At 41.3% G+C, this 18,203-nt stretch overlaps 1 protein-coding gene across 9 annotated transcripts in view; it reads right to left on the bottom strand.

Moving 5' to 3' along the window:
* Positions 1 to 7,955: 7,955 nt before the first annotated feature.
* LOC105478207 (ribosomal protein S6 kinase A3) overlaps positions 7,956 to 18,203 on the bottom strand; it is a 117,381-nt gene continuing 107,133 nt past the window's right edge. For all 9 annotated transcript variants that reach the window (XM_011735331.2, XM_011735336.3, XM_011735337.3 and 6 more), the window contains 2 exons: positions 14,476 to 14,616; positions 7,956 to 13,898 (listed from right to left, as the gene is read on the bottom strand). In XM_011735331.2, the coding sequence (XP_011733633.1) occupies positions 13,776 to 13,898; positions 14,476 to 14,616 (264 nt within the window). In that variant the 3' untranslated portion in view covers positions 7,956 to 13,775. The remainder of the gene's footprint in view (positions 13,899 to 14,475; positions 14,617 to 18,203) is intronic.

The raw sequence follows: 18,203 nt of genomic DNA, 5'->3' as shown, positions 1-18,203 counted from the left end.
GCTTTTCCCCGCCTCCCGTCGCCGGCTGGGCCCGCCCCCTAGGCTTTATGGCGCAGGCGTGGCCGACTGACCCCCATTGTTAGGGCCGAGGCAGACGCGTTCTGGGAGGGTGCGCAGCAAGCCGGAGAGGACGCGAGGGGCAGGGCCGCAAGCAGGGAAAAGGCGGAGTCAGGGAGGGCGGGGGAGAACCTCTGCGTCATAGAAAAGGGCGGTTTGAGGTGGCGCTCGCTGCTGGTTAAAGCCAGACCTCTGCTGCTTTGTAGCAAACGCGCGTCTCCCAGTTTGACAAGTGGTTGACTTGTTAACCTCATGGTTAGCTCAGTTTTAAAAATATATATTTTTTTAATTTTTATTTTATTTTTTGAGACGGAGTCTTGCTCTGGAGTCGCCCAGGCTGGAGTGCAATGGCGCGATCTTGGCTCACTGCAACCTCTGCCGCCCGGGTTCAAGCGATTTCCTGCCTCAGCCTCCGGAGTAGCTGGGATTACAGGCACGTGCCACCACGCCCGGCTAATTTTTGTGTTTTTAGTAGAGACGGGGTTTCAGCATCTTGGCTAGGCTGTTCTTGAACTGCTGACCTCGTGATCCACCCGTCTCGGCCTCCCAAAGTGGCCTCCCAAAGCCACCGCGCCCGGCCAATGTTTTAATTTTTTTATTAAGACGGAGTCTTGCTCTATCGCCCAGGCTGGAGTGCAGTGGCGTGATCACGGCTCACTGCAACCGCCACCTCCCGGGCTCAAGCGATTCTCCTGCCTCAGCCTGCCGAGTAGCTGGGATTACAGGCATATGCCACCATGCCCAGCTAATTTTAGTACTTTTAGTTGAGACGGGGTTTCGCCGTGTTGGCCAGGCTGGTCTCGAACTAGTGACCTCAACTCGCGCCTGCCTCGGCCTCCCAGAGTGCTGGGATTACAGGCGTGAGCCACCGCGCCCAGCCGGTTGGCTCATAACGCAACCTTTTCACTCGCCCAGCCGGGTTGGGAGCCTGATGGGAAGGGCAAGGCTTTCCTGTCATCCATTACCAAAGCATAATATTTGCATGGCACTTGTTATTACTCTAAAGAGTAATATTATTAATACTCTAAAGCAAATATTATGCTTTGGTAATTACTGTCTTACCTCACTGTAAACCTTACCGGGCAGAGACCATGTCTGTTGCTTACCATTACCCCCACTTAGCTGAATGTCTGGCACATAATAGGTGTTCAATACACACAGAAAGGAAGGGAGGGAGGGGAGAAAAGACTTAAGTTCAATGTTAATGGGCTGAATTGTGTTCCCCCCACCCAAAATTCGTATGTTCACGTTCTAATCCCCAGTAGCTCAATGTGACTGTATTTGGACATGCGGTCTTCAAAGACGCGATTAAATTGAAATGAGGTCATTAGTGTGGACCCTTATCTGACTGGTGTCCTTACAAGAAGATATTATTAGGTCACAGGCATCAAAGGAAAACACCACGTGAACAAGAAGGTAGCCATCTATAAGCCCAGGAGAGAGGCCAACCCTGTTGACGCTTGATTTTAGACTTTCAGTCTCCAGAACAATGAGAAAATAAATTTCTGTTGTTTAAGCCACTCAGTACGTGGTACTTTGTTATGACAGTCCTAGCAAACTAATACAACTGGCTAATGCTGGGCTGTACTCTACAAGCTTTATTTCTAAGTAAACTTAAACTGAGTAAACTTATTTTAAATAAATCACCTTCCCACAAACACCAGGGTTTGGACATACTTAGAAGACAGAAATAAAGTATCATCATCTAATACAGTGGTTCTCTTCTGGGAACATTTGGCAGTGTCAACCAGAAATGTTTCTGGTTGTCACAACTTGAGGAGGGGGGCAAAGCTGATGTTGAGAAACCCAATGACAGATACACTTCTTAGAGGGAAATTGAAAGATAATGGGGGACTCAAAGTTCTGGGTTTCTCTTTCTATTCGCAATATTTTTCAATTTACATAATTGAGGATGAAAGGATTTTTGTGAAATTTATTTAAATTTTGCTTCAAGGTCAAATAATGATGAACTTGAGCTTTGGAGTTAGAGAGATCTGGGTTCAAATTCAGGTTCTGCAGTAACTTATTACTCTATGTGCTTGGGCAAGTTTTAATATCTTTACAAGCCTCTGTTTTCTCATGTGTAAATTGGATGTAGGAATAGTACTAACCAGCCAGGCGCAGCGGCACACGCCTGTAATACCAGCACTTTGGGAGGCCAAAGTGGGCGAATCACCTGAGGTCAGGAGTTCGAGACCAGCCTGGCCAACATGGTGAAACCCCATCTCTGCTCAAAAATCCAAAAATTAGCCAGGCATGGTGGCAGGCACCTATAGTCCCAGCCACTTGGGAGACCGAGGCAGGAGAATCACTTGAACCCGGGAGGTGGAGGTTGCAGTGAGCCGAGATCGCGCCACTGCATTCCAGCCTGGGCAACAAGAGTGAAACTCCATCTCAAACAAACAAACAAACAAACAAACAAAAAGAACAGTACTCACCACATTAGATTGTTGCAGGAATTACATTGATATAATGCATTCAATTAGCAATTGTGCCTAGTACATGATAGTAGTTAGACTCTAACAGTCTTGAACTCTAAATGTTTAAAAATCAAAAGTTTCTGTCAATTACCCAGTATAAAACCTCAAAGAAGAAAAAAAAAAAACAGCTCAGGCTTCATTTCTCTACTGTAGGATAGTTCCCCCATCTGACTGATCATCTTAATCACTTGGAAGGAAGTGAGTCGTGTGGACATCTGGGGGAAATGTGTTCTAGGTAGAGAGAACAGCAAGGGCAAAGGCCCTGAGTGGGAGCATGCTTGGCATATTCAGGAAATAGCAAGAAGCCAGGTGCAGTGGCTTCCACCTGTAATCCCAGTGACTCAGGAGGCTGAGGTGGGAGGATTGAGCTTGATGCCAGGAGTTCGAGACCAGCCCGGGCAACATAGTGAGACCCACTCCCCATCTCTAAAAAAATAAACACATGAAAATAAAAAAAGCCAGGCATGGTGGTTCACATCTATAGTCCCAGCTACTTGGGAGGCTGAGGCAGGAGGATCCTTAGAGCCCAGGAGTTTGAGGATGCAATGAGCTGTGATCGTGCCACTGCATTTCAGCCTGGGCAACAGAGGGAGACCCCATGAAAGAAGGAAGGAAAGGAGGAAGAAGGGAAGGACATAAATGAAGGAAAGGAAAGAAGGAAGGAAGGAAGAAAAGAAAGAAAGAAGATCAGTGTGGCTAGAATGCATTGAACCAAGGGAAGAATTTGAAGAGATGAGATTGGAGAAGTAAGGAGGCCAGATCACTTGTAATCTTCAGTAGGTTTTTTTTTTTTTTTTTTTGGAGACAGAGTCTTGCTCTGTCGCCCAGGGCCCAGGCTGGAGTGCAGTGGCACGATCTTGGCTCACTGCAACCTCTGCCCCCTAGGTTCAAGTGATTCTCCTGCCTCAGCCTTCCTAAGTAACTGGGATTACAGGTGTGCACTACCACGCCTGGCTCATTTTTGTATTTTTATAGAGATGGGGTTTTGCCATGTTGGCCAGGCTGTTCTCGAACTCCTGACCTCAAGTGATCCACCTGCCTCGGCCTGACAAAGGGATGGGATTACAGGTGTGAGCCACTGTGCCCGGCCTTTCAGTAGGTTTTTAAATAGATCATTTTGGTTTCTGTGTTAAGAACAGACTGTAGGGGGCAAGGGTGGAAATGGAAACCACACAGGAGGCTACTGTAATAGTCCGAACGAAAGAGAGTTGTGGCTTGGATTACGGTATAAAGTTACTTTTTGGGATGTTGAGAATGTTCTAAAATTACTAATGGTTGTACAACTCTGTAAGTACTATACTAAAAGACATTAAATTGTGGGCACGGTGGCTCACGCCTGTAATCCCAGCATTTTGGAAGGCCCAGGCTGGCGGATCGCAAGGTCAGGAGTTTGAGACCAGCTTTGCCAATATGGTGAAACCCCGTCTCTACTAAAAAATACAAAAATTAGGCGGGCGTGGTGGCGTGCACCTGTATCGCTGGAACCCATGAGCTGAGATCGTGCCACTGCATTCCAGGCTGGGCAAGAGTTCAATGCTGTCTCAAAAAAAAGAAAAACAAAACAACACATTAAATTGTACACTTTTTTTTTGTTTTTTTGAGACAGAGTTTCACTCTTGTCTCCTAGGCAAGAGTGCAATGGCTCAATCTCAGCTCACTGCAACCTCCGCCTCCCAGATTCCAGGGATTCTCCTGCCTCAGTCTCATGAGTAGCTGGGATTATAGGCTCCTGCCACCATGCCCAGCTAATTTTTGTATTTTTAGTAGAGATGGGGTTTCGCCATGTTGGCCAGGCTGGTCTTGAACTCCTGAGCTCAGGTGATCCACCTGCCTCGGCCTCCCAAAGTGCTGAGATTACAGGCGTGAGCCACCGTTCCTGGCCTAGATTGTACACTTTAAATGGTAAACTGTATGGCATATAAACTATGTCTCAATAAAACTGTTAAAAAAAAGAAATAGGAGATGGATCAAATGACAAAAGAATTGACAAATGGTACTGAGGGTTTAGCTGAGATTAGAAAATATAAATTTGCAGTGGTATCAGTTTGCATAATTATATGGTTTTCAAAACCGCCATTGCAAAATTGTAACTGAGACAATGAGATCTGACCTAACCAACTCCATCTCCATCTTGTTTCTCTTTTTTTCTTTTTCTTTTTGTTTTTGAGACGGAGTCTCGCTCTGTCGCCCAGGCTGGAGTGCAGTGGCGAGATCTTGGCTCACTGCAACCTCTGCCTCCCGGGTTCACGCCATTCTCCTCCCTCAGCCTCCCGAGTAGCTGGGACTACAGGCGCCCGCCACCACTCCCGGCTACTTTTTTGTAGTTTTATTAGAGACGAGGTTTCACCGTGTTAGCCAGGATAGTCTCGATCTCCTGATCTTGTGATCCACCCGCCTCAGCCTCCCAAAGTGCTGGGATTACAGGCGTGAGCCACCGTGCCCGGCCAACTCCATCTTGTTTCTAACCTCCACGCTGTCCTTGTTCATTCCTGGGTGTAGGCTGGACTAACTTTGGGAGAAACTTAGTTTACAGTTTAAAATGAAAATGATAACAGCCCTTTCCCAAAATGAATCTCCTTCTTGCCTGGGGACTAGACTGCCTTTGTAGGACTAACAAATTACCCAAAAGATTAGAAATTATGGTTTAGGAGTCATGCAGCTGGGGGCTACAAGATTTGGACTCTCCCCAAATTGCTCCTGGGGACAACATCGCTATCATAAAGCCTAAGATCAGTGCTTGATATATTTTGCAGACCCTGCACTTGATGGATCAGTTGGCACCACCCAGATCAATAAACTGGCTAATATGAGCTTGTGGCCCCCATCCAGGAACTGACTCATTGCAAGAGGACAGCTTCAGTCCCCTATGATTTCATCTCTGACCTGGCCAATCTGCACTCTTGACTCACTGCCCCCCACCCCACCCCAACCCACCAAATTATCCTTTAAAACTCTGATTCCTGAATGCACAGGGAAACTGATTGGAGTAATAATAAAACTCTAGTCACCTGTACAGGTGGCTCTGCGTGAATTACTCTTTCTCTATTGCAATTCTCCTGTCTTGATAAATTGGCTCTGTCTAGTCAGAGCAAGGTGAACCCATTGGGTGGTTACATTTCTTCCATACAATAGCTCACTGCATACAATCATTAACCAAAATGATCCAGGATTGGAGGTTTTTTTCTTTTTTTTTGCTCAGTGGGTGCAGAATAAGGGAAAGATATAAGGAAGTTGTGGGTGCTTCTGAAAGAGAAGTTCAGATTATCAACTATGGGGCCATGAGGTTCAGTCTTGATAGAAAAGGAAATAAAGACTGGGGACTGTGGGGGAAAACCCCAAAGGGATAAAATTCAAATTCCTTAATATGATTTATTATGCCTTTGATGATCTGGCTCCTGCTTATCTCTTGAGCCTCACATCTTGCTTCTTCTCTTACATTTTAAGTTCTAGTCATACAGAACCTTTAATTTTGAGTGCTTCTAATTCCGAATTTCTATACATTCTATTCTATCCTTCTCCCTTGCCCTTTTAGTTCTCAGATTAATGCTTGTTTCCTTAGAAGGTCTGCTCTAATCCCTAGGCAACCCTGCTACATATTCCTACAGCATCCTGCACTTCCTTTACCTAGCTTTTTTAGTGTGTCAATTCTATGAATTCAGGGTACATTAATATAAAGCTGCAGAAGCCTGACCATGGCCAAATACTGCTACTCTGTGTCAGTCTGTCTGAGGAGCCAGGTGTTTCTATAATCATGGTAGGCAGACTAATGAACTTCAAAGATGTCCATGTCCAAATCCCTGGAATCTGTGAATATGTTATCTCACGTGGCAACAGGGAACAAAAGTTGCAGATGCAATCAATGTTGCTAATCAGTTGACCTTGAGATGGAGAGATTATCCTAGATTCCCTGCGTAGGTGAAATCTCATCACATGAGTCCTTAAAAGTGGAAGAGGCAGAAGAGGAGAGGCAGAAAGATGCATGTGGAGAGGACTTGACCCACTGTTGCTGGTTTTGAAGATGAAGGAATGGGCCATAAGTCAAGGAATGGAGGCAGCCTTTAGAAACTGGAAGAGGCAAGGAAACAATTCTTCCCTACGGCCTCTGGAAAGGAACGCAGCAGCCCTGCTGACACCTTGATTTTAGCTCAGTGAGACCTGATCTCCAGAACTGTATGATAACAAATTCGTGTTAAGCCACTAAATTGTGGTAATTTGTTACAAAAATGGTAGAAAGCAAATACAGTTAACATTCCTACCTTGCCTCAGCATAATGCCAAGTAGACCTTGAAGGTTGCCATCTTATCTCAAGTACCTAAATCCAGGTGGATAGGCCCGAAACCAGCTGTTACGGGCTGAATTGTTGTATCTTCCCCAAATCCTTATGTCGAAGTCCCAACCCCCAGTACGTGAGAAAGTAACAGTATTTGAAGATAAGGTCTTTAAAGAGGTGATTGAATTAAAATGAGGCTGTTAGAGTGGGGCTCTAATGCAACGTGACTGGTGTCCTTATAAAAAAAGGAACACCAAGGCTGCACATGCACAGAGGACCAACCATGTGAAGAGGCAGCAAGAGGGCACCCAACTGTAAGCCAGAGAGAGGTCTCTGAAGAACCCAACCCTATAAGCACCCTGGTCTTGGATTTCCAGCCTCCAGAACTATGAGAAAATAAATTTTGAGTAAGTCACTCAATGTGTGGTATTTCATAATATGGAACTACTAAGAAATGTCAACTGGGCAAGAAAAGGCTAACTTCAGGCCTATATAACCCATTCCCTCTTTAGCAGGAATCAATGAACTCAATCAAATTTCCTCTAAAATATGCTGATATTTATTACCAGAGAGAAAATGTAAAGTCCTTATCTCTAAGATGCTTTTAGCAAGATATACTTGGTCTTTATAGATGGTTTATTGTAAAACTTGGGAATTGTGGATTCATGAGGCATGACTGGCTGGAGAATGAGGGCTCATTTAAACTGCATAATGAAGTATAAAAAGGAGATGTTGCAAAATCAAATGACTCCCTTTGTTTGAACAAGGTCTCCACATACAACGCTCAGAAAACTTGTCCATTTTGAATCCAAAGTGCACCGAGAGAGAAAAGGGCCATTTTTGGAGCTGGACTCTGTAACATTTTGAACTTCTCTAAAAAGAGTATCTCATCTGTGTCTGGTGATCATCCCATATCCTCTGATTCATTAAAGTTTGGTATTGGGTAAGAACTATGATTTATGTGTTTGACTTGACAAACCCTTTGAATGAAACAAGATTATGCATGGAAAAATTGTTTTGCACTTCTAATCTCAAATATTCCTGTTTTAAGTTCTATCAACCTAGTTTCAAAAATATCCTTTGGATAGAATTTCACATTATAAAGAGTTATATGATCAAAATAATCTGATAAAAGGGACAAACACGCATTGATTTGAAACTTTATTATATAAATTTTCATTTCTTTTAAAGATTACAAAACCTGTTCTATGACAGGAATACAAGCAATATTGTTCCAGGATTATTCATGGATACATCTGAAGAGCTTAGATTACACATTAATAGTATGATTTGAAAACTTCCCAGATTAGACTCTTAAGTAAAACAATTTAAAGTATTTAGTGATATTTGATCCTTTACAAGCATTTTATAATTATGGCAGCAATGCCAAGCATCTGATGCGATTTAACCACCAACAAAAGGTACAATACATAAGACTCCATGATATGGTATCTGGGCTTCTGGCATGCCTTACTAGAGAGAAACTAGTATAAAGGAAGATCATATATAATAGTAGAAAAATATTTGTGATTTTTTTCTTTTTTAAAAACTATTTAAGTAGGCACCCACCCCATTCCCACCCATGACCAAAAATGCAAAATAAGTACAACCCTTAGGTGTATACCTTCCCTTTTGCTTAGGGCAATAGTTAAGATAAACTAATATATGTATATGATTTTTAAGAGTTAAAAACTCATCACCCATCATCAGTAAGGATGCTAAGGAAGGCAATACCTTGAAGCTTTTTTTAAAATTAAAAAACAAAGCTTTAGATGGTAAACTACACTTACAGAAACACAAACCAAAATCTTTATGCCCTTGCTTTGTAGGTGAAAGTTCTATTTTAAATACTTCTTTGAAAAACTCAGTATACAGTTCATTCAGTACTATGGTGATAATAGGAGTAAAGATGTTCACTTCCATTGGACAATGAACTAATCTACTTAGAGAGGACTATTATAGCAACTCTCTTCTCATATATGTTTATATATACTCTACTCATGGTATGTGCTCTAAAGAGGTTTTATTGAGGTTTGTACCTCTGAACTTAAATCTCTACATTTTCCTTTCCACTAATCTCTATTCAAAATGTCATATACTTTGCTAGTTGCTCTGGGAGAAGTCATGGACACTTAAACAGCTTATCATGCAGTTCAAGATTATATGGCAAAATAATGAGGAAAGTGCCTTAAGAGGTAGGAAGTAGGCTCTCATCCCAACCCTTGGTATGCCCTGTTATGAAGTTAAAAAACTAGAATCAAAGTGGTAAATGTGAGGCTGATAGTAATACCAAGCTTTAGAAAATTAAGTTGACTTAGTTACTAGAATTCTTTGAGAACACTCAGTCACATTGGAACCAGTTGCAAATCACTTGATCACACAGAATACAGCAGTGTCAAAAACACATAAAGCACACTGTAGATACAAATTCTTCTTGGCCATCCATATTTGGGCATTATCATTCTGGAGATTCTTCATTGGAAAAAGTAGTTAAATGTGGCTCTGTTGAATACCACAGTCCCAAGAAAGTGAATTTCATTCCTTCATTAATTGGTCTCCACCAATGGTCACTTGGGGAGACCAGCAAAATGTAAGCAACCTGGGGTTGAAAAGAGGACTATTTTCATTAATTGAAAAAAAAAATACTGAGTTAAGTCAAGTTATCTGTGAATTAAGTAAGGCTCAAAGTATATATCCAGTTTAAAATTAGTTACACGGCATTGGGCCTTTCAGAGGGACACAACTCTAGGACTAGATTGAAACCTCCTGGTTTAAGCACCAAGGTCAGCCATGGAATCCATCATATTCGTTAATCTGAGAAAACAGACCTTTTCTGAACCTTTACATTCCTGAGCTATCTATCCTAATGCCTTAATAAGTTTCAATGCTCCATCAATCATAAGATAAAATTTTCTTTATAAAATATAGTAAAGCAAACTGAAAAATTATAGGTCATTTTTAAAGGCCAGGAAGTAGAGAATATCAAAGCCATGTTGAGATGTGTATTGCTGGCCTCCATGGTGATTAAGCGCATCCATAGCAAGGGCTGCAAATCTTGAATGCTTTTCTGCTCTCATCCTAGGTTGGGCTTACCTGAGTCCCTTTTCTGCTGAATACATTCTGCCCTCTCTTGAAGCCTTTGCACCCACCTACCCTCTGTTCAAATCCTTCCTGGGCTGAAGGTGCAGGGCACAGTTAACGGGACAGCCCCACCTCCCATGATGTCCCCTGGCCCCAATAGCAGTCACTTCTTGAAAAGAGATGGGAAATGGTTGACCCAAACCCGCTTTTTGGAGTGCACTGCATATGAAATGTGGCAACTCTACAGCATACACACCACACCTTCTCTCCAGACAATCATAACTGACTTTTCACACACACAAGCTTCATAGCATCTCAACTTTGGGCCTTGTCAAAATTATTACATTTTTGGACTTTTGGGGTTGCTTGTGAATCAATGCATCCATATCAGATCTGTTCAAGTTGGGGGTCTGTTGCATTAGAAATAAGACATCTCTATAAACCAGAAAAAGCTGAAATGATTTATAAAAAACAAAAATTAAAAAAGGATGAAAAACTTACCTTCATTTAACATCATCACTTCAAAGGGAAGATACAAAACACATGGTAGTGTAATTCATACTTTCCAGTATGTGCTTGACAAGCTTAAATTCAATCTCTCATTTTGTAAAAGAGGCCTGATAGTTTAGTTTCTTCTTTCACAATGAAATATCTTTAAGACTGGACTGATACCTTCTGGGAGAAGCCTCAGTAATTGGCAGCACTAATTGGTGAAAGGCAGAAGCCTTTAAGGGCCTCAATACCACACCTGTAGGGGCCTGAAGAATTGACGTTGAGAAATTAATGGAAAAGTTAACCCAATACAAGCACTATATTTAGAGCACATTGTTGGCCAAGTTTTTCCACTGTATGTCAAAAGCAATGGAAGGGACTAACAGGACCACAGATGAAATAAATTTAGGTAGAAAGCCTTCCATTTTGTGAACATATAACTTGCTTTTCTCCAATAAAATTGGCTGCTTGACTAGGCAAAGAAGGCAATTATCTTCGAAAGAAATAAAAGTTGGCATCATATACCAGTAGAGGACTGCCCAAGAAATATGTAGTTATTGAACTCAGCTACTGGTTGGTGATCATATGAAGGAAAGGCAGCATGGTGTTATGAGGGGGGAAAAAAATCAAAATGGGGAGAAGTTAAGGATTCTAGACTTTGATATGTGTCTTAGGTTCTCTACATGCAATATGAGAAAGTTGGATTGGGTAATTTGTAAGGATTATGTGTTTACTTCTAATTCTAAAAGACTATGATGGACAATACTCCTAAGCAATTATGGAGTAGCATCAGTGTAAAAAATCTGAAAATATCTCTTTTTCTGCTCAGAATGACATTAACATATTAAAAGTGACAATAATTTGAGATGACCATAGTTTGAAACACTGAATAGAGGAGGGGAAAAAAGCTCCCTTTCCAGGCAATGGAAAGCAGCTTTTAATAGTTAGCATCCATATATTCAAGAACTTGAAAATACTTTCTCTATGTAGATATTCTGATATCCCTCCTATACATTATTTCATTTAGAAGCTAAACTTACATTTGATTTCTATGCAGTAATCTTTTTTGTGTCACTTGGGCAAAATAAATGTTATAGATTTCCCCTTTCTCTTTAATTGCATAGAGGAGAAATCAAGGAATGACAAGTGGATTTCAGGACATTTAGATAAACCACACTCTCTTGGCTTTGTACTCTTAGGGGAAAATTTAAAGCTTCTGTGGCAGGAAAAAAGGCTTCTGATATAAACGGCTTATTACATGATGACAAGAAAAATCCATGAGTACATTCTTTTCTTTTTTTTTTCTTCTTCTTGAGACAGACTCTCACTCTGTCGCCCAGGCTGGAGTGCAATGGCGTGATCTTAGCTCACTGCAACCACCACTTCCCAGGTTCAAGTGATTCTCCTGCATCAGCCTCCTGAGTAGCTAGGATTACAGGCATGTGCCACCATGCCCAGCTAATTTTTGTATTTTTTAGTAGAGATGGGGTTTTGCCATGTTGGCTGGCTGGTCTCGAACTCCTGACCTCAGGTGATCCACCTGCCTCGGCCTCCCAAAGTACTGGGATTACAGGCATGAGTCAATGCACCTGGCCCGTATGGGTACATTCTTGATGAGGTAAGTCAAATCACTTTTTTCTTGCTCATATGTCTTTTACATTACATACTGATGTACGCTAAGCAGCTTGGCAAAGACACAGGTAATAATGGGGACTGAAGTTTCTTTCGTCAAATACAATTGTGGAAACTACCAAATTAGATGCAGATAATGAATACTGCAATCTAAGCAGGCCCAGTGGCCATTATGAAAACTGATCATTCCTGAAGTCAAAGGAAATGGTATGTGGCTATAAATTATCATGAGGGATTCAGAAAATACTTAATGCTGTTCACTTAGCCTGCCCTACCTATAATTTTAGGTTATAACAGATACTGTTTGATCAATAATGTTTTATTCCCTAAAATAAGAAAGTTTAAATCCAATTTCATATAGAGGCCTTTGGCCTTTATTACATTTAAATTAGTGTTTAATATAGAATATCTATTTAAACATGAAATATCCAATAGGACTTCAATTACCTGTTGCTAAATTTTCCTTCACCAATCTCCTTACCATGACTCTTTTTTTTTTTTTTTTTTTTTTTTTTTTTTGAGACGGAGTCTCGCTCTGTCGCCCGGGCTGGAGTGCAGTGGCCGGATCTCAGCTCACTGCAAGCTCCGCCTCCCGGGTTTACGCCATTCTCCTGCCTCAGCCTCCCGAATAGCTGGGACTACAGGCGCCCGCCACCTCGCCCGGCTAGTTTTTTGTATTTTTTTTAGTAGAGACGGGGTTTCACCGTGTTAGCCAGGATGGTCTCGATCTCCTGACCTCGCGATCCGCCTGCCTTGGCCTCCCAGAGTGCTGGGATTACAGGCTTGAGCCACCGCGCCCGGCCTCCTTACCATGACTCTTAAAGGGCTTTGACGTATATTGGCAAAATCCCAGATGATATGCCAAATTCTAAGTATGGATGCTATGTAAGATTAGAAGTACAAGGACTACTTCCTTAATTAAGGAAAAAAGAACTCTAAGGAGTTGCAAAGTATATGGACTAACTTCATAGGTGTATTCTTGATTTCATGCCACACACATATAACTTTCTCTACCATAACAGCTCTCTAGGTTAGTCTGACAGAGCACCTGACTTTAAGAAACAAACAAATGAATGAACCAGTGAAACAGACATGGGGAAAGATATGTACATTTTGGAAGTATTACATTCAACAGCTGTTCCACAATCTGGCCATTTTTAGGGCTGTCCAACAATACTGTTAATCCAGGTGAACTATTTAACCAGATTTAATAGTCAATTGATTAATAATAGATTCCAAGTTAAACAAGGCATGTATACATTAAAGAAAGCAGTACAGAAATGTACTGTATATGAACTGTTTACAAAAACATACAAAATGTTGGATGGCACAAGGGATACAGTGCTAATATAAACGGATTGTTTAAGCTAAGTGCTTAACATAAACTGTCCATCCCTATAACTAACAAAGAATATTTAAGGGACATGAAATATTTCCTATAAAAATAATGCTATATGGTGTACTTTATTCAGTGTATTTTTAGGTGGTATTCATATGTTCATCATTTTTCTCATTGATTCAGTGACTGTATCTTCATCATGTTTCCATTTTCATTTCTTCCGAAGCTCCAGGAAAATCTAACTTGCTAACAATCATTTAAAGCGAGAAGAGACGAAAGCAGGAGCAGCAGCAGGAACAGCAGCATTATGGGTACCAGCTGGGACAGTGTGTGCTTGCAGGTGTCTCTCAGATATGTGCTACCTGTCGCCAGAACTTGTGCTATCAGCTTACACCATGGTACCAAATATCTCACTGAGGTCACTTCACAGGGCTGTTGAGGTGATTTTTTTAATACCTCTCCGCTGAGCAAGAGTAGAGCGGCCTACTGGTTCCAAAACTGGTGACTGATTACGGTTCAAAGCAGAATATGTAGCTGCCATGGCACCCTGAACAAAGGAAATAAAGGTAATAACAAAAATGACAATGGATAGTCACACGTACACAAATACAAAATGAAGTTTTTTCATATGCAAATGTATACAGATTTTATTTGGTTCATAATGAAAATAACCACATTGGTCAAATCCACTGATTTAACCAAAACTGTAGAGGCCAACGTGGAGGTTAAAATTATGTATGAGAGAGAACAAAGATAGCCTCATAACAGGTAGTCCTCAAGACTATTCAACATTTTTTCCCTTTGCATTCCTTTAATGCATAAAGGCACTAAAGAGACAGGAAGGCATGCTCTTTAAGTTGGGAAATCCATAAGCTTAATCTGTCCTTACTGATAGTGAATACCTACTTATGTAGACTGAGAGGAACTCAAAAGTCGCTCTTAAACTAGTTTTATTACTAATATATTGACATGCCTTGAGCTTTTCTAAGTCACCCACTGTAAGAGAATCTCAGAACAGAACTGGATGCAGGATGAAAGAGAAAGGTGCTGAGGGCATGGACAGGGCTTCTTGAAGTATCTCCTGGAGGACATGTGGAAAACAGTGACTATAGGGGGCTGCTCACCTTTACTAGATGTGGTGCATCCTGTCTGTTTAGTTGGTATTGTGGCAGTTGGTCCCAGTGGACGATCCAAGGATGTCTGAGCACAAGAGCAGCAGTCAGTCTCTGATGAGGGTCTACATGAAGCATCTTTGACACCAGGTCCTGTAATGGGAATAATAATAAAACAAGCTTAAACCTTTTGTTTTGCTTCTTTTTCTATGGCTCTTGATACTAATGAACATTCTTCCTTAGCTTCTATGATACTGCTTTTTCTGGTAGCAGCCCTTTGGTCAACGTGGTAATTTGGGGAAAAAAAAATCAGTCTCCGTTTTTTCCCTGCTAAATAACAGTAATTTGGTACATCACAAACGGTCAATTTAGCATGTTTTATGTATCTTTAATACTCTGGCTCTTTTTTCCTTCAGATTTTCTGAGTTTCCTACATTTTTGTAGGTTTATTTATTTATTGAAACAGGGTCTCGTTCTGTCACCCAGGCTGGAGTGCAGTGGCATGAAATCGGCTCACTGCAACCTCTGTCTCCTGGGCTCAAGTGATCCTCCCACCTCAGCCTCCCAAGGAGCTGGGACTACAGGTGTGTGCCACCATGCCTGGCTAACTTTTATGTTTTTAGTAGAGACGGGGTTTCACCATGTTGCCCAGGTTGGTCTCCAACTCCTGGATGCAAGTGTTACTCCCGCTTCAGCCTCTCAAGGTGCTAGGATTACAGATGTGAACCACCATGCCTGGCCAGTTTATTTTTAAGTACTATTCAGTTACTTTGATTTTTTTTTTTTTTTTTTTTTGGTGCAGCTGGTAATACCGAAAAACAACATGAATGTCCACTAATAGGAATTTAATTGGAGGGCTCTAAATGCCCCCTGAAAAGATTATAGTATTTTTTTTCCTACTTCAAAAGCAACTCATGCGCATTAGAGAATAATCAGAAAATACTGGAAAGTGAAAGCACATGAGGAACAGTTCCACAGTACCACTCTTCCAGACACAGTCACTGTTAGCACTGCATAGCTATCTAAATGCCATTCCTATGCATGGAATGTAGATGCATATAATTGCTACATGGGTTTTACACTTTTCAAAATAACACCACTGTCATTTATAAAAGCCACCATTTCTTAAATTTTTCATTCAAAATACATTTGTTAAGTATCCATTAAAGTCCAGGCATTCTGCTAGGCACTGGGTAGTTAGCAGTGAACAACACGGAAATGAAGTCTAGGCAACATAGTGAGGCCCTGTCTCTACAATTTTTTTTTTTTTTTTTTTAAAGCTGAGTGTGGTGGCATATGCCTGAGGTCCCAGCTATTTGGGAGGCTGAGGCGGGAGGATCATTTGAGCCCAGGAGGTCACGGCTGCAGTGAGCCATGATTGAACCACTGTACTCTAGCCTGGGCAACAACGCGAGACCCTGTCTCAAAAAAAAAAAAAAAAAAAAAGACAAAATGAACTCTGACTTCATGAAGTTTTCAGTTCAGTGAAAGAGAGATAAAGAATCAATAACCACAAAGCAAGTAAGTTATCTGACAGGATGAATAGACACCAGGTGCAGCTAGAGGGACCTGTACTGTGCGAGGTGGCTTAAAAGGGACTTTTTAAGAGGAAGATAAGACCTGTAGGATAAGCAGGAGCTAGATTAGAGAAAGGGGGAAACACTGCCTCAGATAGAGTAAAGAATGGAGAGTGAGTTTGGAGGAACACTCTCAGGTGAAAGAGATGTCACAGTTAAGGAACTGGCAGCAGTACAATGTGGCTACAGCATAAATTTACTGTGAAGGAGAATGTGGCAGTGGATAAAGTGGGAGAGGTGAGAAGGGACCAGACCAGGAAAGTCCCTGTAAGCCATATTTGCAAATGTGAACTTACTTGCTGGTAATAAAGTGTTTAAAGTTAGGGAGTGATGTGGTTAAGTAGAAAGATCGCACTCACTGAGTGTGGAGGAAAATGGACTGGTGAAAGATGACAACTTCAGGGAGGTGTATGAAACAGAGAGAATTGGGCTGGGCGTGGTGGCTCATGCCTGTAATCCCAGCACTTTGGGAGGCCAAAGTGGGAGGATTACTTGAGCCCAGGAGTTCAAGACCAGCCTGGGCAACGTAGTGGGATTCCATCTCTACAAAAAATTTAAAAATTAGCTGGGAGTGGTGGCGCATGCCTGTAGTCCCAGTTGTTCAGGAGGCTGAGGTGGGAGGATAGCGAGAGTCCAGAAGTTTGAGGTTGCAGTGAGCTGTGATTGTACCACTGCAACTCTAGCCTGGGCAACACAGTGAGACTCTGTCTCAAAAAAAAAAAAAAAAAAAAAAAAAAAAAAAAAAAAGAAAAGAAAAGAAAAGAAAAAGTTAAAAAGGAGAGAAAAATGGAGGTATTTAGGATAAAGAACTGACAGAATCTCGTGGTTAACTAGATCTTGGGAATTGGGGTGATGTTGTCCCAGGTACTCCTCTGCTATGAAACATTTATGGTTTCTTACTTTTAGTTACTAACTGCTAAGAACAGGGATACGCAATTGAATAGAACTGGAAATAAAAAAATTAGGAACCTCCCTTTTGCAATTCTGAAAGTAGGCAAAAGTGCTTAAAATTGCATAAAGCTTGCAAAACTGTCCAGGGGTACCAAAAAACTCAAATTATAATTTTAATCAAATCTATAAGTTAATGAACTTTGGCAAACTCACTTCAAACTACTTCTTTTACTACAGCCCCTTTAATGGCTACTCCTCCTACGCTTTCTCTTTAAGCGATGCTCTCCAGAATTCCTTCCTTGGCTCTCTTACCACTCTGCTCAGATAATCTCATTCACATTCATGGCTTTAGCTACTATGGATGATGACAACTCTTAACTTTTAAGTTTCACCCCAGACTTCTCTTTTAAGACCTATAACCATATAGACAGTTGCCTGATGGACATACATCTCTTAATTTATAATGTCCAAATCTGCAACCACCACTCCTCTCAAAACTACTTCTTTTGTATTCTACAAATCAGTGAAGGATACCACCCCTCATCCATCTGCCCAAGGTAGAAATGGGGACTACATACATTACAACTGCTTCTCTCTAATTTCTTATGTATAATAAACCATCAAGTCTATTTTGCCTCCTCAATTTCTCTTCCATTTGGTTCAAATTCCATCACAACTGCTCTAGTATAGGTCCTCATCATTCATGACCTGAAATATTGCAAAACCTTACAAGTACTGTCCCTAATATTAGGTCAGTGAGGACTGAATGAAACAACACAGGTAAAAGTGTTAGCATAGTCCTTGGCACATAAATGCTCAGTAAATGCCAGCTGTGGTCTTCTTGTTCTCAAAGCCACGTTTGACCCACATGACTGACAACATTCACATATGCAACTTGCTCTTGAGGGGATACACCCAGATTGATAGAGCCCTCCCTTCTATCTTGTGGCTAATCATGGAATTATATCATGCTTGTAATCACAAGTCTTAACTGTACATATCAGCAACAGTTACTAGTAATAACATGGAATCTATATGTCAGGTTGTGAGTTGGATACAATTTTTTGTGCTCTGTGTCTCCATTCTCACCTGCCCTTCCTCTCTCACCAAAAAAAGCATACCAGGATGTAAGTGAATAAAGAAAATCACAATAACCTCAACTTGCTTTAACTTACACCTCAACTTGCTTTAACTTACTAAAAAATCAATTAATGTGTAAGCTCTGATATTTTATTATTGGTAACATTACTTAATATACCTCACAACCTATCA

This window comes from Macaca nemestrina, chromosome X (assembly GCF_043159975.1).
Source record: "Macaca nemestrina isolate mMacNem1 chromosome X, mMacNem.hap1, whole genome shotgun sequence".
NCBI classification, from domain to species: Eukaryota; Metazoa; Chordata; class Mammalia; order Primates; family Cercopithecidae; genus Macaca; species Macaca nemestrina.
This window is presented reverse-complemented; position numbering and strand designations above follow the sequence as displayed.